This window comes from Thalassophryne amazonica, unplaced genomic scaffold (assembly GCF_902500255.1).
Source record: "Thalassophryne amazonica unplaced genomic scaffold, fThaAma1.1, whole genome shotgun sequence".
Classification (NCBI taxonomy): domain Eukaryota; kingdom Metazoa; phylum Chordata; class Actinopteri; order Batrachoidiformes; family Batrachoididae; genus Thalassophryne; species Thalassophryne amazonica.
Genome location: NW_022986231.1, coordinates 11,403 through 37,523, shown reverse-complemented (window position 1 = coordinate 37,523; position 26,121 = coordinate 11,403). Strand labels below are relative to the sequence as shown.

At 42.9% G+C, this 26,121-nt stretch overlaps 1 protein-coding gene across 1 annotated transcript in view; it reads right to left on the bottom strand.

Annotated features, from left to right (window-relative positions):
* LOC117505614 (signal transducer and activator of transcription 5B-like) overlaps positions 1–25,225 on the bottom strand; it is a 42,091-nt gene extending 16,866 nt beyond the window's left edge. Inside the window, exons 1-3 of the mRNA XM_034165197.1 lie at positions 25,098–25,225; positions 23,659–23,815; positions 9,032–9,121 (exon numbers count right to left, since the gene is read on the bottom strand). Of these exons, the coding sequence (XP_034021088.1) occupies positions 9,032–9,121; positions 23,659–23,815; positions 25,098–25,225 (375 nt within the window). The remainder of the gene's footprint in view (positions 1–9,031; positions 9,122–23,658; positions 23,816–25,097) is intronic.
* Positions 25,226–26,121: the final 896 nt, after the last annotated feature.

Sequence of the window (26,121 nt, the reverse complement as noted above, 5' to 3'; positions counted from 1 at the left end):
CACATTTTCTCCCAAATAAAGGCACCTCTAAAAGGGTCAAGGGGGGTAGGACAGACTAATTTTCAGCAGGCAGAAAGGCTGGCAGCATCACTAGGGAAGTGACAGGTCAGGTGTATACATGACCTCTAATGTCTACATCAGCTGGCCTAGTACACCCATCATCACTTCGGTGAACCTTGGTCACCCGTCCGATGAGCCAAGAAGCTCTGGGCAGCTGAGGGTCCACTAACATGACGACTGCTTTGTCTAAGGGCTTAGGGGTTGTAGAATGTCATTTCTGCCATATCTGCAGTGTAGGGAGGTACTCTCTGATGAATCTTGACCAGAATTGGTCAGCGAGCAACTTTGAGTGCAGCCAACACTTGCGACTCGGAGATAGAGATTCTGAGTACACAACTTGGGGAAGTGATCTATCTGAATGCCCCATCAGAACACTATTCAGAGTCACAGGGTCAGCATCGGCCATGTCAGCAGAGACATAACCCAGCAGTTTGGAGGTGAGGATAGACTCCAGTATCATCACCTTGCCCAATGCAGATTCGAGATTCATCACTGAATATGACTTTCATCCAGTCATCCACAGTCCATGATTGCTTTTCCTTAGCCCATTGTAACCTTGTTTTTTTCTGTTTAGGTGTTAATGATGGCTTTCGTTTAGCTTTTCTGTATGTAAATCCCATTTCCTTTAGGCGGTTTCTTACAGTTCGGTCACAGACGTTGACTCCAGTTTCCATTCGTTTCTCATTTGTTTTGTTGTGCATTTTCGATTTTTGAGACATATTGCTTTAAGTTTTCTGTCTTGACGCTTTGATGTCTTCCTTGGTCTACCAGTATGTTTGCCTTTAACAACCTTCCCATGTTGTTTGTATTTGGTCCAGAGTTTAGACACAGCTGACTGTGAACAACCAACATCTTTTGCAACATTGCGTGATGATTTACCCTCTTTTAAGAGTTTGATAAACCTCTCCTTTGTTTCAATTGACATCTCTCGTGTTGGAGCCATGATTCATGTCAGTCCACTTGGTGCAACAGCTCTCCAAGGTGTGATCACTCCTTTTTAGATGCAGACTAACGAGCAGATCTGATTTGATGCAGGTGTTAGTTTTGGGGATGAAAATTTACAGGGTGATTCCATAATTTATTCCTCAGAATTGAGTGAGTCCATATTTTTTTTCCTCTGCTTTTTTCCCCGATTTCTTATAGTGTTTCTTAAAACCAGAAAGTTGCCATTTGAAATTACTTTAGTTTTGTGTCATGTCTGTGATCTGCTTTTTTTCTACAAAATTAAACAACTGAATGAACATCCTCTGAGGCCGGTGATTCCATAATTATTGCCAGGGGTTGTATACATATGTGTGTATATATTTTCCAACTTACTCCTACTGATGAAACTTCTCATTTTCTGTCTGAAAGCTTATTAGGAGACGAGTGTGCTCAGGTCAACCTGTTTGTTTACTAAATACACACGTGTTACAGACCTTGAAATCCAACAGCAGGGGTCGCTATTATCCAAACATTTATGAACATACAAATTACCGTGCTTATCTTTTATCATGATTTTTTATCATGATTTTCTCCATAAAAGTGAGCTATAAAAGTGTCTTATCGTAGTGTTCGTGTGTATGTTGTTGCTGTTGTTGGCAGTTTTAAGTACAGTAATTAAATAAATAAGTAATTAAAAAAGTAAGTAATTAATAGTAAAAACAGTCATTTTAATTACTGTTCTAATTACCGGGGCATCACTCTCCTCTCAATAGCAGGTAAGATTTTGGCTCGAGTGCTGCTCAACAGGCTTACCCCTACCATAGCGCATGAAAATACTCCCGAGAGTCAGTGTGGATTTCGGGCCAACAGGGGAACCACCGACATGATCTTCGTCCTGAGACAGATCCAGGAGAAGTGCAGAGAACAGAACACGGCCCTTTATGCAGGCTTCATAGACCTAACCAAGGCTTTTGACACGGTCAGTCGTGAGGGTTTGTGGAAGATTCTTGCACGCCTTGGCTGCCCTCCAAAGCTCCTCACCATCATCCGCCAGCTGCATGAAGGCCAGATGGGACAAGTGAAGTACAACGGAACTCTGTCCGGCAGCTTCCCCATCTCAAATGGCGTCAAACAAGGTTGCATCCTCGCTCCCACTCTGTTCTCCATCTTCTTCAGCATGATGATTCGTGAGACCAAAGATGACTTGACAGACGGCATCTATATCTGCTTCAGAACCGACGGAAGTCTGTTTAACTTGCGGCGCCTTCTGTCCCACACTAAGATCACAGAACAGCTATTATGGAGCTGCTCTTCGCAGATGACTGCGCCTTCGTCGCCCATACGGAGCAAGCCTTGCAGCACATTGTCAACTGTTTTGCTGAAGCAGCAAGAGCCTTCGGCCTCACCATCAGCCTGAGAAAGACAGAAGTGCTATATCAACCGGTCCCCCATACAGCATATACCCCACCCCAAATCAACATCGAGGGTACCAGCCTGAATGCAGTAGAGCACTTCACGTATCTCGGTAGTGTTATCTCAAATGACGCATCTGTTGCCAAGGACCTAGACAGTCCCCTTGCCAAGGCCAGCAGTTCTTTTGGTCGACTATCAAAGAAAGTCTGGCAGAATCATGCACTGCGCCTTTCCACAAAAGTGCAGGTCTACAGAGCCATTGTGGTCCCTACCCTCCTGTATGGAGCTGAAACCTGGGTTATGTATCGCCAGCAGATCAGATTACTGGAACGCTTTCATCAGCGTTGTCTCCGAAACATCTTCCGGATCAAGTGGCAGGACTACGTCTCAAATGAGGACATCCTTACAAGAGCCAAACTGCCCAGCATGGAGTCTATTATACTCAAACAACAGCTTCATTGGGCAGGTCACGTAGCCAGGATGGATGATACATGCATGCCGAAATTAATTCTCTTTGGCGAGCTCAAGGAAGGGAGACGAAACCAAGGGGCCCCCAAAAAGCGCTGTAAGGACCAGCTGAAGAAACAGCTCTCCCTTACAGGCATTCAGCATCAGTCATAGCAGCATCTAGCTACAGATAGAGTCAGCTGGCGTTCCAGCATCAAATCCGCCAGCCTGAAGTTTGAGGCAGAAAGAAGTGAGGCCTCACGCCAGAAGCGTCAAAGACAGAAAGAGCGGGCAGCAGCACAAGCCCAGCCTACTCAAGTGTTCATTTGCCCCAAGTGTAACAGGTCTTGTGCATCCTGCATCGGACTTTTCAGCCACCAGAGGGCTTGTAGAAACTACGGAGCGGAGCGGCGGCACAGGAAAAACAACTCCGTGTTGATAACCATTTGTAAAATCCAGGCGGCTTTTGATGGCTTTCAGTGGAGTGAGTATATGAGAAATTGTTTAACAGCTGGACATGTTCCAACTTGTCTTTAAGGCTTCCAACAGAGGTGTTTTTCCTGTGGCGGAGCGTTGCGGCGGCTGCGAGCCGACGCGCGGACCCGTCCGCACGTCTTTCATTAAAAAAATCTTTAACAGTGGAATATCCGGATAAAATGCTGAAACCGACTTCTTCTGAAACTTCTCTGTTCTCTCACGACGTCCTGGATCAATAGAGCCTGAAATGTGGAGGTTTTCAGCTTGAAACACGCTGATGACGCCGCCTGAGAGCGCTGTGCGACGTCTCGCACCGTGGGAAGTCCTTAAAGCGACAGAATCACATCAAAATCTCTCATCAGCCGTTAAAATTTTCACTGAAAACCAGCTTAATTTTTCGAACCGTGTCCACTTCGATGTGTCTCACAGGTTTAGAAAAAATTCTGATCAAACAAAGCGCCAGTCTCTCAGCAACTTCTCAGACAAAGGAATTCCGACGAGGGGCTGGACGACTCCTCCCACAAGGAGTGCTCACAGGCGAATGACGTCACCGACAGGCATGGAAAAACTCACGCATGCGCACGAGGGTTCAAGCATGTCTGACGTAAAAACATATGAATGAAATCCATATAGTTTTTGAAAAAAATAAAAAGGACCTATACTTCATGGACAGACCTCATAGTTTGTTGTTTTTTTTTTTATTCAGTGCATCAAAATAATCAGGCATCTTAGAACAGCGCGTCTAGCCTCTTTTTTTTTTTTTACTGCATGAAGACGCATGGAGTGCGTCATCCATCTGAAAGAGAGCGTGATCAATCTGATGATGAAGTGGACTTTATTGTTCTTGTTTGGACGAACGAGAGCAGGTGGATTCCCCGATCTGTGTGCACAGATCAGCTCAATGGATTGGACCACGCGCTTCTCCTTCCTTCCTCTCGACCCATGCGTTTCTGCTCCAGTGCCAATTGCTGGAGCAGCAGGATGGAGAAAACTCACTGCCCCAGACTTTCCAAAACACTGTCCAAAAAACTGCACATATATATATATATATATATATATATATATATATATATATATATATATATATATATATATATATATATAAAATGTATTTATTTTTGGCCACTAACAGTCTTTTACAATAACTGGAGCAACTTTAACTTCTGACTCCTGTACAAACTGAAACTGACCTTTGTCACCATTCTTACTGTTTTTAATCCCATAACTCTATAACATTCAGTCATAGATAGCCCAAACTATACCTTTTTGGAATAGTTATGATCAGACACATAATGTGGTATAGCTTTCAATATGATTGGAACATTTTTAATTTTGACCCCTGTGCAATTCTTCATTGACCCCTATTTGGCCCCGGATTGAAAATTCAAATGGCTAACGTTATTTGTCTAAATTATATAGCAAAAGATATACACAGTCAAATTTTGGTGCTTGTAACCAGATTTGAACAATTCCTGTGCGAATATTCTGTTAACTGCTGCACTATATTCTCCTCTAGGAGGAATGTCTCTTGCAAAAATACTATTTTAGAGTCCATGTTTTTTAGGTTATTCATGACTTGTTTTACTTTTGTAAACTGCTGTAAACCCCTGTAGTTCCATGTAACCAGATTAAGATTTACTCCTTGCAGCATTTTAAACAAATCTAAGTTTTCAAATTTGGAACTAAGTTATATACTATCACACAAATAGCCATTTTTGCAGATGTTGTATATTTACCTTGCAACATACAAGAAAAATGTATGAGAACCATAAAAAACCTGGATACTGAAACATATCCAACAATGTAAACTTAAACCCCTCCACTTGCTCAACCTCTGTGAATCACCCTCCCTCCACTTTCTAATTCTTGCTATCGCGTGTGACCATTCCACACTGTGGGGAGCAGTCTGACCAGTCCAAACTAACCAAAATAAAGTCATTCTTACCTCTGCTATTCACGGTACAGCCAAAAATCACTATTCTCTGCTCTATGTTTCTAGGGAACTGTGTTAATGTATTTATATGTTTGCAATATTTATTGCACCCCTGAATAAAACTATGCGCCCACAAGTACTATAACTGAAATAATTCAAAACCAAAAAGGTGCACTAAATTTGCAGCATGATTGCTGCGTGAGTCTTCTCTTCATAAGTCACCAGTAGTTTTGCTGGATGAATCAGTCTGTGCTATATCCCAAGTTTGCGCAACTCCTCTCGGACCGGGTGACACTTTTCCCGTAGCTGGCGCATTCCAGCAGCCAGGTCTGGATAAAACCGTACCAGCTGCTTTTTGTAAGAAATATCTCTTTTTTCACGTGCTGCAGCTACGACAGCTTGCTTATCCTTGAAATGGAGAAACGTCATGATCAGAGCTCAGGGTGGAGCGCTGCTGTCTCTCCTTGGCCCAATTCCGTGCGCTCTCTCGATGACCAGCTGCGTTTGCAGTGTTTTGGTGCCGAGCACTTCTGGTATCCATGATTCCAGAAACGTACATGGGTCTTCAGCTCCCTCTGGCAGGTTTATTAGCCTCAAGTTATTTTGCCTGGATTGGTTCTCCAAGTCCATGACTTTATCCTCCAGAGCTTTTTTGCCAGACTTCAGTCTGCTCACTTTAGCTCTCAAAGTTTCAATGTCATCCTCGGCAGAAGATATGCATACCTCCATCTGTGCAACTCGCTCTGTGGAGTCACTGATCTCTTTCATCATGCCTTCAATTGCTCCCATGACACCGTCAAATCTTGAGGAAAACTCAGTTTTCATGGATGTTACGACAGACAATATTTTGTCAAGCTCACTGATGTCCTGTGTCTCCTCTCCATCCGGCGTCGCCAATTGAGCTGAGCTAGCATTAGCTTTCTGCACCTCGCCACAAAGACGGTAGTCAGTTTGGCTTGTTTAGACTTTTCACTCGCTTCCTGGCCAGTTTTTGCTACTTTAGGCATTATCCTATTGGCATGCATACATTAGCACTGTAATTTTTAGCAGAGAAACAAAAAATGAAGCACAAACAGCAGAGCAACAACATAAATGTCCTTTCACATGGCCAAAAAAAAAAAAAATCAGAAAAACTTTTTTCTGATTTGAATTTTATGTTTTGGGGTGAATATTGGGTCACTGTTTTAATGCAGTATGTCAGAATGAAAGAAAAAAAACTGTAAAGTCACACAGATGAGGTTGTGCTGAAAAAATGACACTAAAGGCCAGGTAATCATTTTTTTAAGGTAAATTATAAAGGTGAAACCAAAAGTAATCAAAAACACCCAAAAATAGCCAAGACTCCAGAGGGTTAAAACTCTGATGTGGGCACGAATGAGTTTTTAAAGCAATTCAGTCTACACTGAAGGACTCAATCGCCTACTAGATGGTAGGAGTTCCTACTTGGGGTAGAGGATGTGGGAAGGATCCATCAAAGCTCGCTGTGCTTGTCTGAGAACAGACTGTTCATACATGAACTGCAGGGAAGCGTTTTCAGTCCTCCCTAAAACTTTCATGGCAGTCTTCACCACATGAGCAACCGTAGACTTTAAATGGACAGAGAGATTACCGTAGCAAACTGACATCCCATACTGGATAATGCTTTCCGGGGGGGGGGGGGGGGGGGGGTGGTATGATCACCAATTGAGGGAGGGTTGATTACCAGCTCTTCAGTTTTCCTACTTCCTACTTTTAAACTCTGAAAAGAGTGTAAGACTGAAATGATGGTTCTTGGCCTAGTGAGACATCAGCATCAATTTGACCAGTTAACGCTCAGCCGAGGCTCGTGTGTCATACATCACACTGACAAAGTGAGGAACCTTGGGGTAATTTTTGATCCTACATTGTCCTTTGGACTCCACATTAGAAATATTACGAGGACTGATTTCTTCCACCTGTGAAATATAGCAAAGATTCGTCCCATCCTGTCTATGGCTGATGCTGAGACCCTGATCCATGCATTTATCTCTTCCACATTGGACTATTTTCTGGTTTACCACAGTCCAGCATTAGGGCTCTCCAACTGGTTCAAAATGTTGCAGCCTGACTTTTGACACAAAGCAGAAAGTTCGACCACATTACACCCATTTTGGCGTCTCTTCACTGGCTTCCTCTCCCAGTGAGATCAGATTTTAAGGTTCTGCTACTAGCCTATAAAACTGTTCACGGACTGGCACCTCCCTACCTAGCTGACCTAATTAAACCTTACGTACCGGCCTGGGCTTTGAGTTCTCAGGGTGCAGGACTACTTTGCGTCCCTAGGGTGAATAAGAAGTCTGCAGGACATAGAGCTTTCTCTTATCTTGCCCCTATTCTGTGGAATGATCTCCATGCATCAATTAAACTGTCAGATTCTCTGGAGACTTTCAAGTCCAGACTTAAGACGCCCTTATTTTCCCTTTCGTATAGCATACTGGTATAGTTTTGTTTTACGCTTTTTACTCTTAATTCATTTTATTAGGAAACGGAGCATGCCACAGCCTCAACTTTACCTAAATTCTGGGTCTTTTAGTGAAGTTTAGGGCTAGTGGCCGGCGATCACCTCCTGTTTTTCTTGTTGTTTAATGCTGGCAAATTATACAGTATTTCTTGTCTTTCTGATACCCGATTCTGTTTTTTTTTTTCTCTCTGTTTAAGGTGCAGCTCCATCCAGAGATGGGAGTTGTATTTGTGCTGGAGACCCTCCTGTCCTGTGCACCAAAACCATTTCCTGTATATTCGTTTTGTGAATTGTTCTGTATTTTATGTCTGTAGCATGGTCCAAGCAGAGGGTCACCCCTTTGAGTCTGGTCTGCTTGAGGTTTCTTCCTCAGAGGGAGTTTTTCCTTACCACTGTTGCTCTGGGGGTTGGTAAGGTTAGACCTTGTTTGAATCGCCTTGAGGCAACTCTGTTGTGATTTGGCGCTATATAAATGAAAATAAACTGAAAACTGAATTGAAATTTTCTTTACATTTATGGTAAGAAAGTTAGCATGACACCAGTGGACAAAAGACTGCACCTCGTTAAAGTACAGTGATGGATCTGAGTCTTTGGAATGCAGGCTGAGGATGGCGGTGTCATCACAAAACTTAAAAACATGAACACAATTTGCAGTTGGGACCTTAAATAAGCACATTTATAGAAAGCCTGTCTGTCTCGTAGTGGTCTGTACCTATACATGGACCAAGGAAGGAAAACCAGTGAACCGCTGACAGGGTCATGGCAGCCAAGTCACACTGAAGTGTGCGAGGAGTAAAGGCTGGCCCCGGTGACCCAACAGAAGTATCTCCTGTGCTAGATACCCCAGCACACCGGTCGGTACCTGTCTGGTGACATCCACGCCTCGATGGTTCAGGGCTGTTTGAGTGGTAAAAGGGGACCTATGCCCTAAGGTGTGCTGAATCAATAACGTGTCATAAGAACATGACATTCCCTTACAGCGACATCGCTTATTTTAGCAGAGAAAGCTTTGATCTGTTCAGAGTTTACAGAAGCCCAGCGAGCTTGCTGTATGTACTAGAGGTGCCTGGTTCCACTCACTGTTCCAACATTCCAACAAGTTCCTTCACTTATTCTAAAGTTAACACAGCAGTCACTGTAAAATTCACCTGATGACTTCTAGAACATACAAATATTTTATTCAGTGTCTCCAGCAAAAATTTACTACTGGGGCCTTAATTTTGAAAACCCAAATGAAACCATGGACACGCTTCATGAACGTTCCTTCAAAGATTACAAAATAAAACAACCAGACTTACATTTGTCGTCTCGTGAACCAGTCTCTCCTCTGAATGGAGGATGTGTTTGATGCAGCGCACCAGCTCCAAAGGACAGCGGTCGTAAATGCTCTGAGGACACAACACACACACACACACACACACACACACACACACACACACACACACACACACACACACACACACACACACACACACACACACACAATATCACTGTGTGGAAATCACTAACATGAACACTCAGCCTTAGAACCCTGGAACACTTCAGGACAAGCCACCCTCCGGCCTCAGTCAGCTCCCTAAGAAGAGGCCATTTAACCAAGTCGTAACATCTAGCCCTCAAAAGTGAGGCCCACCTAGAAGAACAAAACGTTGCAATTCCTTGATTGGCCACTTGATGCTGCCTCCAAAAGCAAGGATACTCCCATTCAAGTCCATGGTGGGGGGGTTGTACACTCAGTGAAGTTTTATAACTCAGTTCAAGTCATCTTAAATCACAAAGTTACAAATAATTTGGAGTGTGACTGCTTTGAGTGAGAGGTCGTGTTGTGTGTAAAGTTCAGACCTCAGGTCACTCAAAGGCTGCTAGCTGTAGCTGTTATGGAGCACCATGTCTGTCTTTTGAGCATTTCATTGGAAGATTCTGTAATAACAGAATAATAGTTTGTTGTGTGGTTACTTCTCCTGATGGATCATCTTAAACATCTGTGCACCAGTATTTGTTTTGTTTTTTTTAATCTTAATGTTGTAAGCTAATGGCATTAGCACTTTTAGCAGCGATTGGAAACTTGATGATCATCAGATCCATTCAATCCATGTTTACTGAGGAAATAAGCAGGCAATAATTTTTAATGCCCGCAACAAATCAAACTTTTATAAGATCTACGACTCAGTCCCCAAAACTATGAATTAATAAACATCGCAAGCAAGGTTAACTTAGCTTGTCAGGAATGGAAAAAGTTGTCTGTCAAGGCTTCACTGATCCTACCCAGGTCACATACAGTTTCACCCACGCTCCACCTCTTTATCCAAACATGGGTTGATAGTGACGTAGGTTGCGTGAATGCAACCAAAATGGCGACACAGAGAGCAGCAAATCTTGAGCTTCAAAGGAAGTAATGTTATTAGTGCTCAGTTTGTGATCAGAGAAACAAACATGGACACCACAGACAGCCAGAGATATTCAATTTCAATTAATTTCATTTTATATGGCACCAAATCACAACAAGGGTGACTCAAGACGCTTCACACAAGTAAGGGCTAACCTTACCAACCCCTAAAGCAAGAATGCAGGCGACAGTGTGAAGGAAAAACTCCCTCTGATGATGAGGAAGAAACCTCAAGCAGACCAGACTCACAGAGGTGATCCACTGCTTAGGTCATTTGAACAGTTACAAGGTTTTTACAGTTTTACAGAGCATAATAAACAAAAACAGGAAATCAAAACAACATAAAAACAAGATGCACTTGACGAGAAGACCATGTATGCATTTATGCCAAAGGCAGGGGATATCCAGCATTCCTCATGCCGTGAGTGGACAATGTCCATTCTAAACTCAGACTGCAGTGTGCTGCATCAGCTTCAGGCGTGGCATCTCATGGTCAGTCCAGCACCTTGTGGTCTGCAGCTGTCATGCCTGTAATCCTATGAGATGTTATCTGTACCTCAGACAGAGAGAAAAAGAGCAGAATCAGTTGGCCAGAAAAACTACACCTAAGGTATAATTCCTCTGCAGTAAATCTACAGATAAGCAGAGAAAATATTGTGGTGATCACCAGCCGCTAGCCCTAAGCTTCAGTAACAGACCCACAATTTAGATGAGCAACTGGATTACAATTGGAGAATAAAATAAAATACAAGCCCATTTCCAGTGAAGTTGGGACGTTGTGTGAAATGCAAATAAAAACAGAATACAATGATTTGAAAATCCTCTTCAACATATATTCAATTGAATACACCACAAAGACAACAGATTTAATGTTCAAACTGATGTTCAAACTAATAAACTTTATTATTTTTGTGCAAATATTTGCTCATTTTGAAATGGATGCCTGCAACACATTTCAAAAAAGTTGGAACGGGGCAACAAAAGACTGGGAAAGTTGATGAATGCTCAAACAACACCTAACTGGAAACAGGTGAGTATCATTATTGGGCATAAAAGGAGCATCCCCAAAAGGCTCAGCTGTTCACAAGCAAAGATGGGGTGAGGATCACCACTTTGGGAATAACTGCGTGAAAACATAGTCCAACTGTTTAAGAACAATGTTTCTCAACGTTCAATTGCAAGGAATTTAGGGATTTCATCATCTACAGTCCATAACATAATCAGAAGATTCAGAGAATCTGGAGAACTTTCTACACATAAGCGGCAAGGCCAAAAACCAACACTGAATGCCCGTGACCTTCAATCCTCAGGTGGCACTGCATTAAAAACCGACATCATTGTGTAAAGGATCTTACCACATGGGCTCAGGAACACTTCAGAAAACCATTGTCAATTAACACAGTTCGTCGCTACAACTACAAGTGCAAGTTAAAACTCTATCATGCAAAGCGAAAACCATACATTACCAACATACAGAAACGCTGCCGCCTTCTCTGCGCCCGAGCTTATTTGAAATGGACAGACGCAAAGTGGAAAGGTGTGCTGTGGTCTGATGAGTCCACATTTCAAATTGTTTTTGGAAATCATGGACGTTGTGTCCTCTGGCAGTGGTGGCCACTGTTCAGCTAATCCGATAACCGATAATTATCGAAAATAATGTTTTTATCAGCGGATTAGCTTTTCAGATAAGTTTAAAAACCATTATCGGTAGGACAGTCACAATTATTACAATATTCGCCAATCCAGATTATTTTTCATATTCACAAATATTTTTCATAATCGCGATTACTGTGAATTATTTATTTTATCCACAAAGTTGCATAAAACGACTCGGAATCTGACATCGTGCAGTAGCAGCCACACGCAGCTTCACTCACTCTGTTTCCCTCTCGTCGTGGTCGGATGGTTAGCGAGGTTCGGATAGTAACATGGAGTGTAAGGAGGTTCTGGTTCCAAAGCCACGTACCATGGCATCGCTGTGGATGCATTTCGGTTTTAAGTAGGGCTGCCATGACTAGTCGACTAGTCACGACTACGTCGACTATTGAAATCGTCAACAACTAAATAGTGACGAGTCGTTTATTTTATTTAAGTCTTTGTTCTCTCAATTCATAGCTTTAGGCAGCGAGTCGTCATTTGGACGTTCAAATTTTGAATAAGATGACCGATTAAAAGAATGGCTGTCTTGTTCAAAGCCGTTTAAAATGCGCAGTTTACCAGAGGAGCTGTGTGTGTGTGTGTGTGTGTCGCGCGCGCGGAGTCAACTGGCTGCAGACTGCGAGTGAGAGAGGGAGGAGATGGGGGAGGGAAGGAGATTCCGGAGGCACGAGACGTTACATTCTGCTGAGAACCATCAGCGCGCGTGAGACAGCAATTGCGGAGCAGAGACAGGATTTTAACCGGAGTGAACATGTTAAAAAACAAAACTAAACAGTGGAGCTGCATTTACTTCTCTTTCCACTTTCTTTACCCATGCTGTTCTGATGGCACCGTCCTGTTCACACCATGTGCGCGTCATACACTGAATTTATGAGATCATGAGATGAAATAAACAGTCAAATGTCCTTAAAAAAAATGAGAATATATAAATAAACTGCGCAAAAATTACGCATGAGGTCTGTCCAAAAAGTAACGGACCTTTTTATTTTTTTCAAAAACTATATGGATTTGAATCACGTGTGATTGCATCAGCCAAGCTTGAACCTTTGTGCGCATGCATGAGTTTTTTCACGCCTGTTGGTTGCGTCATTCGCCTGTGAGCAGGCTTTGTGTGAGCAGTGGTCCATCCCTCTCGTCGGATTTTTATTGCGAATAAAATGTCTGAACGATTTGGAGCTTTGCTGCATCAAATTTTTCCAGAAACTGTGAGAGACCTCCAGGTGGACACCATTCAGAAAATTCAGATGGCTTTCAGGGACGATTTTATGGGGATCACACAGATTAAGGAGTGCTCCAGCCGGTTTAAAGACCGCCCACAGCGTCTGAGAGCGCGGCGCGCTCCGAGCGACAGGCTGAAACCCCGCTGAAACACACACACACATATACATATATATACATATACACATATACACATATATATACATACATACACATATACACATATATATACATACACATACACATATATATATACATACACATACACATATACACATATATATACATACACACATATATATACACATACACATATATATATACATACACACATATATATACATACATATACACATACATACATATACACACATATACATACATATACACACACATATATACATATACACACATATACATACATATATACATATACACATATATATACATATACACATATACATACATATATACATATACACCCATACATACATATACATATAGATATATATATATAGATATATATATATATAGAGAGAGAGAGAGAGAGAGAGAGAGGGAGAAGCTGTGTTGTCATGTTAGCTGTATCATAGTAGCTGTATTATCATGTTATATTATCATTGTATGTATGTAAGTATGTTAGTATGATTTTTTTCTACTTCTCTAACTCTCTCTTTGCATAGCTTTGCATTGAATTTATATGTTCAGTTAGCTGTTTTTCAGTTAGCTTTATATACATTTAACTGTTTTCATAGCGATAAATACATTTTTAGATTCAGACAGCGTTATTTTAAGTAAATTTTAGATTGATATCTTTATATTCATTTAGCTATTTGCATAGCTTTGCATGAATTTATGTTCAGTTAGCTGTTTTTCAGTTAGCTTTATACGAGGGCTGTCCATAAAGTATAGGTCCTTTTTAGCTGATCCCCACTTTAAGCAACAAGCGCAGGCGGGAAGGAAAGCCCTGCAGCAATGGGAAGAGGCGAAAACAGCAGGTGCATGATGGCACTGGGAGCTGCAGTCTCGATCCTGCATGCAGGCGGCTCAGGAATTATGGTCGTTTGATTGCTGACCCGAAACAACAGCATCATCCGGCAGGGCCCTGGGTGACCAAGCAGCCCTGTTTAGGGATAGCCCTGCTTGCTCCACATGGAGACAGACCTAGAAAAGGTGGTCTAAACATGGCTTGTCTCACTAGATCCGGTTGGCTCACCGCTGCCAACGGGCATCACTACACGCGGTGCGAAAAGAAAAACAAAGAACCTGAAAATTGTGTGCTGGAATGTACGCACAATGATGGACTCAGACAGTAGTGATCGTCCTTGAAGACGCTCAGCCTTAGTCGCCAAAGAGCTAGCAAGGCTTGACATAGACATTGCTGCACTCAGCAAGGTGGGCTTTGCAGACCAAGGGTCACTCACCGAGGAAGGCACAGGCTATACACTGTTCTGGTCAGGGAAGGCTAAAGAAGATCGTCGACTCTCAGGGGTCGGGTTCATGATTAAGAGCGCCATAGCACATAGGTTATACAGTTTGCCAGTTGGACATTCTGACCGACTCATGTCACTCCGGCTCCTCATCAACGACAAGGATTTTGCCACTATTGTTAGTGTGTATGCCCCAACCATGCAGGCCAACATCGGCATTAAGGAGGCTTTCTATAGCGATCTGCACAACCTTCTACTGCGCGTCGACACCCAGGACAAGCTCCTCATCATGGGAGATTTCAACACCAGAGTATGGAAGGATGTGCTAGGGAAACATGGCATAGGCAACTGTAACGACAATGGCCGCCTGCTGCTGGAGTTCTGCTCTGCACATGACTTGACGATCACCAACAGCCTGTTCCAACAGAAAGAGACTCAAAGCAACCTGGAGACACCCACGCTCCAAACACTGGCACCTTCTGGACTACGTTCTGACGCGACAGCGTGATAGAAGAGACGTACTACATACCAGAGTGATGCCTAGCGCAGATTGCTATACGGATCATCGCTTGGTCCGTTCCAAGATTTCTTTCACTTTCAAGCCCCCTCCTAAGAAGAAAGGCCCACAGTTTAAGAAGCTACAAGTCCACAAGCTGCAAGACATAGACACAAAAAAGGAGTTCCAGGCCAAACTAGAGGAGAGACTGGGTGGAGAAGAAGGCCTGCCTGACGACCCTGAACAACAGTGGATGAGATTAAAGACCATCCTTCAGCAGACAGCAGCAGAAGTAGTGGGCTTCTCAGTCAGGAAAAATAAAGACTGGTTTGATGAGTCTGATGCACAAATCCAGGAACTACTAGAAAAGAAACATGCATGCCACAAGACTCTTTTAGCTAAACCTGATGACCACTCTGCCAAGACAGCTTACAGAAATGCCTGCTCCACACTGCAAAGCAAGCTCCGCATACTGCAGAACGACTGGTGGCTAGCTTTTGCGGAGAAGACACAACAACATGCCGATCCCAGAGACATGCGCTCCTTTTATGAAGCCCTTAAGACCATCCATGGGCCAGCACATCAAGTGCAAGCACCCCTGCGCTCCTCAGACGGCTCCACCCTTCTGACGGACAAGGAAACCGTTATGCAGCGTTGGTCAGAACACTTTGAAAACCTCTTCAGTGACAAGCGCACTGTGCAAGAGTCATCAATCGAGAAGATTCCCCAGGTGGAAGTGAAATGGGAACTTGATGACCCCCCAACACTTGAAGAGATCCGAAAGGCCACCATGCAGCTGAATCCAGGGAAGTCTCCTGGCATAGATGGCATCCCAGCAGAGGTGTACCAAAATGGAGGCGAGGCAGTCCTCGACAAGCTTCTCCAGTTGCTGGGAAAAGGGAATGGTTCCACATGACCTTCGGGATGCGGTCATTGTCTCCCTGTCCCAGAACAAGGGCGACAAGTCCGACTGTTCTAATTAGCGGGGAATCATTCTCCTCTCAATAGCAGGTAAGATTTTGGCTCGAGTGCTGCTCAACAGGCTTACCCCTACCATAGCGCATGAAAATACTCCCGAGAGTCAGTGTGGATTTCGGGCCAACAGGGGACCACCGACATGATCTTCGTCCTGAGACAGATCCAGGAGAAGTGCAGAGAACAGAACATGGCCCTTTATGCAGGCTTCATAGACCTAACCAAGGCTTTTGACAAGGTCAGTCGTGAGGGTTTGTGGAAGATTCTTGCATGCCTTGGCTGCCCTCCAAAGCTCCTCACCATCATCCGCCAGCTGCATGAAAGCCAGATGGGACAAGTGAAGTACAACGGGACTCTGTCCGGCAGCTTCCCCATCTCAAATGGCGTCAAACAAGGTTGCATCCTCGCTCCCACTCTGTTCTCCATCTTCTTCAGCATGATGCTTCGTGAGGCCAAAGAAGACTTGACAGACGGCATCTATATCTGCTTCAGAACTGACGGAAGTCTGTTTAACTTGCGGCGCCTTCTGTCAAACACTAAGATCACAGAACAGCTAATCATGGAGCTGCTCTTCGCAGATGACTGCGTCCACGTCGCCCATTTGGAGCAAGCCTTGCAGCACATTGTCAACTGTTTTGCTGAAGCAGCAAGAGCCTTCGGCCTCACCATCAGCCTGAGAAAGACAGAAGTGCTATATCAACCGGTCCCCCATACAGCATATACCCCACCCCAAATCAACATCGAGGGTACCAGCCTGAATGCAGTAGAGCACTTCACGTATCTCGGTAGTGTTATCTCAAACGACGCATCTGTTGCCAAGGACCTAGACAGGTGCCTTGCCAAGGACAGCAGTTCTTTTGGTCGACTCTCTAAGAAAGTCTGGCAGAATCATGCACTGTGCCTTTCCACAAAAGTGCAGGTCTACAGAGCCATTGTGGTCCCTACCCTCCTGTATGGAGCTGAAACCTGGGTTCTGTATCACCAGCAGATCAGATTACTGGAACGCTTTCATCACCGTTGTCTCCGAAACATCTTCGGGATCAAGTGGCAGGACTACGTCTCAAATGAGGACATCCTTACCAGAGCCGAATTGCCCAGCATGGAGTCTATTATACTCAAACAACAGCTTTGTTGGGCAGGTCACATAGCCAGGATGGATGATACACGCATGCTGAAATTAATTCTCTTTGGCAAGCTCAAGGAAGGGAGACGAAACCAAGGGGCCCCCAAATATTTGCACAAAAACAATAAATTTTATCAGTTTGAACATTAAGTATCTTGTCTTTGTGGTGTATTCAATAGAATAAAGGTTGAAGAGGATTTGCAAATCATTGAATTCTGTTTTTATTTACATTTTCAATTCAATTTCAATTTATTTTCATTTATATAGCGCCAAATCACAACAGAGTTGCCTCAAAGCGCTTCACACAGGTAAGGTCTAACCTTACCAACCCCCAGAGCAACAGTGGTAAGGAAAAACTCCCTCTGAGGAAGAAACCTCAAGCAGACCAGACTCAAAGGGGTGACCCTCTGCTTGGGTCATGCTACAAAACATAAATTACAGAACAATTCACAGAACAATTCACAGACGAATATACAAGAAATGCTATTGGCGCACAGGACAGGAGGATCGCCAACACAAACACAACTCCCATCTCTGGATGGAGCTGCACCTTAAACAGAGAGAAAAAACAGAATCAGGTATCAGAAAGACAAGAAATACTGTATAATTTGTCAGCATTAAACAACAAGAAAAACAGAGAAATACTAAAGTGATCGCCGGCAGCTCGCCCTAAACTTCACTAAAAGACCCAGAATTTACGTAAAGTTGAGGCCGCGGCCCGCTCCAATTACTAATAAAATGAATTAAAAGAGTAAAAAGTGTAAAACAGAACTGTACCAGTATGCTAGCCATATGAAAGGGAAAATAAGTGTGTCTTAAGTCTGGACTTGAAAGTCTCCACAGAATCTGTTTTATTGACGCAGGATGATCATTCCACAGAACAGGGACATGATAAGAGAAAGCTCTGTGACCCGCAGACTTCTTATTCACCTGAGGGACACAAAGTAGTCCTGCACCCTGAGAACGTAAAGCCTGGGCTGGTACGTAAGGTTTAATTAGGTCAGCTAGGTAGGGAGGTGCCAGTCCATGAATAATTTTATAGGTTAGTAGCAGAACCTTAAAATCTGACCTCACTGGGACAGGAAGCCAGTGAAGGGATGCCAAAATGGGTGTAATGTGGTCGAACTTTCTGCTTTGTGTCAAAAGTCTGGCTGCAACATTTTGAACCAGTTGGAGACCCCTAATGCTAGACTGCAGTAAACCAGAAAATAGAACATTGCAGTAGTCCAATCGAGAAGAGATAAATGCATGGATCAGCCATAGACAGGATGGGACGAATCTTCGCTATATTTCGCAGGTGGAAGAAAGCAGTCCTAGTAATATTTCTAATGGGGAGGCCAAAGGACAACGAAGGATCAAAAATTACCCCAAGGTTCCTCACTTTGTCATGTGATGTATGACACACGAGCCAAGGCTGAGCGTTAACTGGTCAAATTGATGCAGATGTCTCACTGGACCAAGAACCATCATTTCAGTCTTATCAGAGTTGAAAAGTAGGAAGTTTCTAGACATCCAACTTCTCACTGCTGCAAGGCAATCTTCTAAGGATTTTATGTGAACGAGATTACCAGCAGTTATCGGCATGTATAACTGAGTATCATCTGCATAGCAGTGAAAGGTAATCCCAAAACGCCACAATATGTGCCCAAGGGGTGCTATATAAAGGAAGAAAAGCAGGGGGCCTAAGACAGACACCTGTGGAACCCCAAATTTCATATCATTAAGGTTAGAGGTAGTGTTACTGTACAAAACACAGTAAGAACGACTGGTCAAGTATGACGTCAGCCATGCAAGGGCACGCCCAGTAATCCCAAAATGATTTTCCAGCCTATCAAGTAGAATATGATGATCCACTGTATCAAATAGCACTGAGATCTAACAGCAACAGAACCGTAGTGGTGTCCGAGTCCACTGTAAGCAGAAGATCATTCACCACTTTAGTGAGAGCCGTCTCTGTGGAATGATATTTTCTAAAAGCAGACTGCAGTGGCTCAAAGAGATTATTCTCAGTAAGATAGTCTATGAGCTGCTGTGACACCACTTTTTCCGGAATTTTAGAGACAAATGATAGTTTTGATATCGGCCGATAGTTTGTCAATACACTAGGGTCAAGATTAGGTTTCTTAAGTAATGGTTTAATCACTGCAGATTTGAAACATTTAGGAACAGATCCAGAAGTTAAAGAAAGATTAATAATTTCCAGCACAGTTGGCCCAAGAGTGGGCCACAGGTCCTTAAACAGTTTTGTTGGTATAGGACCAAATAAACAGGTTGTGCTTTTTGTTGATATTACGAGTTTTGTCAGCATGCCTAGTGAGATACTGTCAAATTCTGTAAATCTAGGTAATACCTCAGTAGTGGCGCCCACATCAATAGCAGGATGTAGTGGCTGGATTAAGGCATGCAGGGATGTTTAACCAGATGTCTTCTATTTTCTTCCCAAAGTAATCCAGGAAATCTTGTGCTATAAAAGGAGAGCGAACTACAGGTGGTTGTCCATGCAAAAGTGTTGCCACCGTGTCGAACAAGAACTTTGAGTTATGCTTTTTTTTGTTGATCAAATCAGAGTAGTAAGTCCGCTTTGTAGCCAATAATGCATGCTTATAGTCTAAGATAGCATCACGCCACGCAAGGTGAAATACTTCTAATTTTGAACGACGCCATTTCCGTTCTAGACCTCTTGCTTTATGCTTGAGGTCACGCAGATAACCATTGAACCAAGGTGACTGTGATTTGGGGGAGCGTGGTTTTAACACAGGTGGTGCAATCATGTCGAGTGTAGTTTTGAGCACTACTATCCACAAGTCTGTCTACTGACTGGGTATTTGTCAAATGTGAAGCTAAGACATCAGGCAGTCTAGCTTCGAGTTCAGTCTTAGTTGAGGAGTTGATGCATCGCCGTAAAGATATATAGGGTTGTTGTTCCACTAAACACGGCAGAGAAACAGTAAACTTAATAAGTGAGTGATCAGACACCACTGATGTAAGAAGCATGATGTCAATATTCGTGACAGCAATACCACGTGCGAGAACCAGATCCAGGGTATTTCCACTAATGTGCGTCGAATCCCGAATGCATTGCTGAAATCCTAATGCATCCACAATTTCCATAAATGATTTGCAGAGGGGATCAGAAGGCTTATTTATATGAATGTTAAAGTCACCAATGATCAGAATGTTATCTACACTAGTTGATAAGTTAGAGATGAACGCACCAAATTCATCTAAGAATTCAGAATATGGGTCAGGAGGCCTATATACAGTGACAAGGTAATACGACTGATTTTTATTCTTCTGACCTTGGCAATGTGTAATATCCTGAGCAGAGCGGAGAATCAGATGCTCAAATGAGTGATATTTGTAACCCCCAACAGCTAATAAGCTAAACCTAGATTTATAAATAAGAGCAACACCCCCGCCTTGCTTCGCATCACGAGGGGCATGACTAAATGTATATGCTGGTGGGCAGGCCTCATTTAAGGGGAGGACAGCTGTAGGTTTAAGCCAGGTTTCACATAGCCCAATCATACCTAAGAGATGATCAATAATTAGATCATTGATCAACAGTGATTTTGAAGACAGTGATCTTATGTTAATGAGACCCAGTCTAAGGACCTCAGTGGGGTTGACAGTTGAACTGTTTGGGTTTTGGGGTGGTTCCAGAGTAGCATATATAAGATGCCTAGAAGTAGGTTTGGGTTTAAGACATTCCACACGCGTTGTAGGTAGCAGACACGAAATCTTTGCTATTGCTGGAACAACCACTGGGCCATCCTCAATTTCAACATCATCCAATATAGTAATGGGTATTAAGTTTGGAAAGCATATCCCTCTATGATTTTTATGGACACGACTATGGAAGCAGGCCACAGTCTCAACTTGTTGAAATTCCCTCCCTGGCAAATAAACTGCACTATCACCATAGTGGATTTTCTGCACTAAATTTCCTGCTAAGCTAATGAATTCCACACCCACATTTGTCATAAGCCTTGCAGGGTCTCTAATCACCTGCTCTGTGGCCTGCTGTAGATTCCTAATGTTACGCTCTCTGTAGAGCTCTATGTTCGCAGACAAGATGGCGGCGCCTTCCCCAGTAGGGTGGAGGCTGTCCGGCATCAGCAAACCACAGTGGCCCCAGAACGAAGGCCACTTATCAATAAAGCTAAAGCCTTGCCGTCTACAAAACTGCACCAGCCACCTATTTAATGATGTCAGCCTGCTAAACGCCTCATCAGTACCCCAGGAGGGGAGGGGACCAGATACTATTAATCGATGCCGACACATCTTTCTGGCAAGGTCACAAGTCCTCTCTGTGTCCATTTTTGTGACCTCTGAGTGCTTCATCCTGATATCATTGGTGCCAACGTGAATAACTATGTGACTATCTCATGTCATGTTCCTTCGTCTGTCTTCCCTTCTGCAGCGTCAGCACCCTAAGATGAGATGCAATGTCGGGAGCTCTGGCCCCAGGAATACATTTAACGTCAACCGGCGTCTGTAACCTGACTTTGTGGGTGATAGAATCCCCTACCACTAACGTCCGGTGTTTCGGCTTGGAGACAGGAGTGGAAATCACTCGTGGGCTCAGAGAATTCACATCTGGAAAATCCAAGGGGGAGAACCGATTCACAGTTCACACTGTTGAGTGTGATCGAGGTGCCACAACCGGGCACCAAGCCCGACGGGGCTTCCTCCGCCTAGCCACAGTCCGAAAGCCGTCCTCCACAGCCGGTGTTTCTAAGCTGATGCTAATGGGCTCACTAGCCGGCCCAACACTAACCTCATCTGGAGTGCCCGTAACATCTAACTCCACTGCGCTAAGAAGCTGCTCTAACTTACGGACACAGCTCTCGAAGAGAGCCACCCTATCTTCCAACATCACACAGGATTTATGGAGGGTGTAAAGTATAATAAGTAGTGTACTTTGTGCACTAAGAAATTCAAAAATGTAGCCAAGCAAACATGAGCTAACCAATAATGGATAAGCTAACCACTCCTAAGGCTCACACAGAAGCAGATAAATGAATTAAAATTCACAGCAGTTACAATGAAAAACTAACAGAAGTATTAAACAGGTAAAAAAGCAGCAGCTATAAAATACACTAAACAGTTAATTAACAGGAGTGTAAAAAGTGAAATGAAAAAATGATGAGAAGGGTCAGAAATAGCTAACGCAAGCTAACCGCTAGCGAAAATGCTAGCCACTCCTAAGATTTTACACAGGAGTAAAAATTACTTAAAATTCACAGCAGTTCAACTGAAAAACGAACAGAAGTATTAAACGGGTAGAAAAGGAACAGCTATAAAAAGTAACAACGGAGAGGGGAGGTGTCGACCTAGCTAGCGAAAGCTACCCACTAGTTGCCAGAGCTGTGAAAATCCTGTGAAAAATCTGTGAAACATTTTACACAACGTCCCAACTTCATTAGAATTGGGGTTGTATAAGTGCCTGCTGTTTTAGATTTTAGCACTTATAAATGTCTAAATATGATCTAAGTGCTAGTTTTTTGTTTTTCAATAAAAATACCCCTAAAATAGGTGTTTTTCTGTGACAATATTTTTTATGTTGTGATTTTTTTTTCAAGCAAGAGACTAGTGAAAGTAGCATATGTACACCTTAGTACATATGCTTTATTCCTAGTTCTTGTGTTGTTTTGTTACAAGTTGAATTTTAAGCTTTTCAGGCAGCAGATATGTCATCCTTATTTGTCCTATGGCTGAGTGGAAATTTTTTTGGCAAAATCTTACGCTTTCGGTAAGATATAATACTTATTTTACTATGGTTGTGGTCTTTTGAAAACTATATTTACAAACTAATACCAAATTAATCAGTGGGTCCTGTGCAATCCACTGATACCTTACAATAAGGTATATCTAACTGTAGTTAAGAAAAAGTCACATCTTTCTCAACCCATACCCCTTACATTTAAGATGTGTGGGAAAAAAATATATGATGCTGGCAAAAAAAACAAAACGATCCCTTCAATTTTGAAGCTAGACTAAAATCTTAACTGGTTATACCCACACACACACACACACACACACACACACACACACACACACACACACACACACACACACACACACACACAGGCTTAACTTACAGGTACGTTTATGAAGCTTTTTACCAGCTGCATTTTGCCAGAATATGGTACCCTGCCCAAGTGTTTTCCAAGGCTGATGTGCCAAACAGACTTCAATAGACTCTTTTCCACTGGAGACACAGTGGTGGTCAGGTGGTATGGTGAAGGAGAGTACAGAAAGCTGAAAACTGCGAATGTTGATTATCTGAAAAAGTAGATGCAGCAAGGGTGTCCAGATCATATAAAATGCAGATCTTTTATCAGCAAACCCTGGCTCGCTGACTGTGTGCTGAACGTGAACTCTGTTAGGTTATGTTTGAAGATTACTTCATCTGCAAAAGATGGTAGCATGTTAAATGTAATTTATTGAGGGCTGTTTCTGTTATTTTCACATACAGAATTTTTAAAGCTTAGTGCTACAAGGCTTAAAGTTAAGCCTTGTAGCACTTACCTGGTTAGAGATTTTGTATTTTACATTGCAAAATTGAATTCCTGAGAAAATTTACACACACACACACACCTCCAGTAAACGTACAGAGTATAGTCTATGTGTACCTTCAGCTGGTTGGCGTAATGACCCAATTTGATCTTAAGCAGAAAGCCATCCTCTCCAACTTGATGCTGAGCTTTTCTCTGTAGCTCACCCACCAGGTTTTCCAGCAGACGCTTGGCTTTGACTTCATCTGCTGGATTGTCCAAATCCACAGAGTCCCTATGAAAAAATGACAGCACATTCCATAGTTTGAGAGACACAACCTCAAAGGTACAGTCTAGACTATTTAGAAATCAACTATTTTAATCAGAGTCATTGTTTTGAGTCATTTTCTTTTTTTAATATCTGAATCCTTCAAGCTGCCTATGTTCTGAGACTAGATTCCTAACTCATTTGTGCAGTGAACAAAGTATTTTTGAATTTTCATCATCTCTGACTCTGGAAACATGTATCAACATTTTTCACAATTGTCAGACATAACTAATCAATTAATTAGCAGATTATTTTCTTGAGATTACAACTAAGGACTTAAAAAAAAAAATTGTTAGATGTAATATAATGTTCACCTTCAATAAGTACTTTCAGAACCAAGGTGCAGTCAGCGGTTGGAATGAAACCAGACCACTCTGGTTGCTGACACCTCCAGATGGCTCCTAAATTGAACACAGCCAGGAGAGAGCAGTCAAACAGCCCTCTACCACCTGTGGCTCGTCACAGACTGATCACTGACCCTGATGCCACTGTGGCTCTTCACAGACTGATCGCTGACCCTGATGCCACTGTGGCTCGTCACAGACTGATCGCTGACCCTGATGCCACTGTGGATCACATCTAAACATTACACATAAAGAGCTGTGCACTTGTGTTTTCAGTTTACACTTAAGACATCTTCAAGATCTGTGCACTCACAACACAGAGATCATTTCAACGTCATAGATCAAATCATCATTGTGTAAAATCTCTGGCTGATCATATCTCACCAGTAGGACATTTAAATGTGTTTGCTGCACAAACCTCTGCTGTCCTGAGAAAAACTACAGCCTCAGACCTCTGATGTCACACGAGGACAGAAAGCAAAGCTGAATAATGACTGAAGGTGAATCATGTGCTTCAGCCAGCTTTGTTTTGTTCCATTCTCTAGGCATCACAACAGGAAGCAGCCAAACACGGAGTAGATGCTGTGCTCTCAGGAAGACTTCACCTCTCTGCGCGGCTCTGTTTGCCTCAATGGCACCATTAGCATGGCCTTCCATTTATCATATTAATGACTTCAAGTCAGGTCTTATTTCAGAGTTACTTCTTTGGATGTCCAAGGTGTTCTAGTTTTATATTTAGATGTAAATATTCTTGATTTGGTCTGCGCTGATGTTGTCATATTGAAAACAGTGGACTGAGGTATGAGTGGTGCCATGCTGATTACAGCAGAAAGTAATGATGGCGATCAGAAGGTTTTGTTTGTGTGTGTGTGTGTGTGTGTGCCACTGGCTGGCCTGGGGCATACCAGAGCTGACTCTCAATCCATTGGGCCAGGTAATGTCGCACTGCGATGGGGAAGTGCTGGCCGTATAGCGCCTGCATCTGGTGCAATGCCTCCGCCTGCAGCTGCTGTGCCTGGACCCACATCGACATGGTGCTCTTGAGGAACCAGCATCCGGGGGGGGGGAGAGAAGAGATGATCATGACAGCTGCAGCATTTGAAGAAAAGTCATGACGTCATGAGTCATGATGAGTACTGTGGAAAATGCTGTGACTGCAGTATGTTTAGCTTTAATCAGCAGAAAGGTGAGTCACAGTTGATATATTTAAATGGCTTTGACGTAAGTTCATGGCTAAATTGTGGATTCACAATCAACAGAGAAATGATCATTTTCCCACTACACACCCTCCAAAACAACGCAACAGCCCAAGTGCAGCGTAATTTTTTCAGGCAGCAGTGTAACGGGCCTTTACTCTGTTATAAACCTAGCGAGAACTATGAATCCTAATTAAGACCCCAATTCCAATGAAGTTCGGACGTTGTGTCAAATGTAAATTAAAAACAATACGATTTGCAAATTCTCTTCAAGTCAGTTTGTTCTTTTTTGTCTAGTTTGAGAGGTCCTGTGAGTTATATACCCTTCAAAAAAATAAATCAATAAATTCATGACCACAAATTTCTATGACCGTGGAAACAAACAACAAACTGTCTTTTTTGTTTAAGAGCAGAACTATGTAATTTTGGTCAGTTTTTTTTTGCCATTTTGTCCATTTTTGGTTGCATTCTTCTCTACAGAGCTCCCCCTAAAAGTCATAAAAAAAAGCTCACTGCCCCCCACCCCAAAGGGCATTTGTTTTTATGCAATCTGTCAAGAAAGTGACAATCGAGAAATAAACAGAGAACAGAGTTTTGCTCAGGTAAATTTCAAAACTCTTTCTTTCAGTTTCTCACTTTCTCCCGAGCTCTCCGCCTGTCCTCTCTCGCTCTACTCCTCTCACTGGCTGTGAAGATGTGCACACTCAATGAGGAAAATAAGAACTTTATTAAT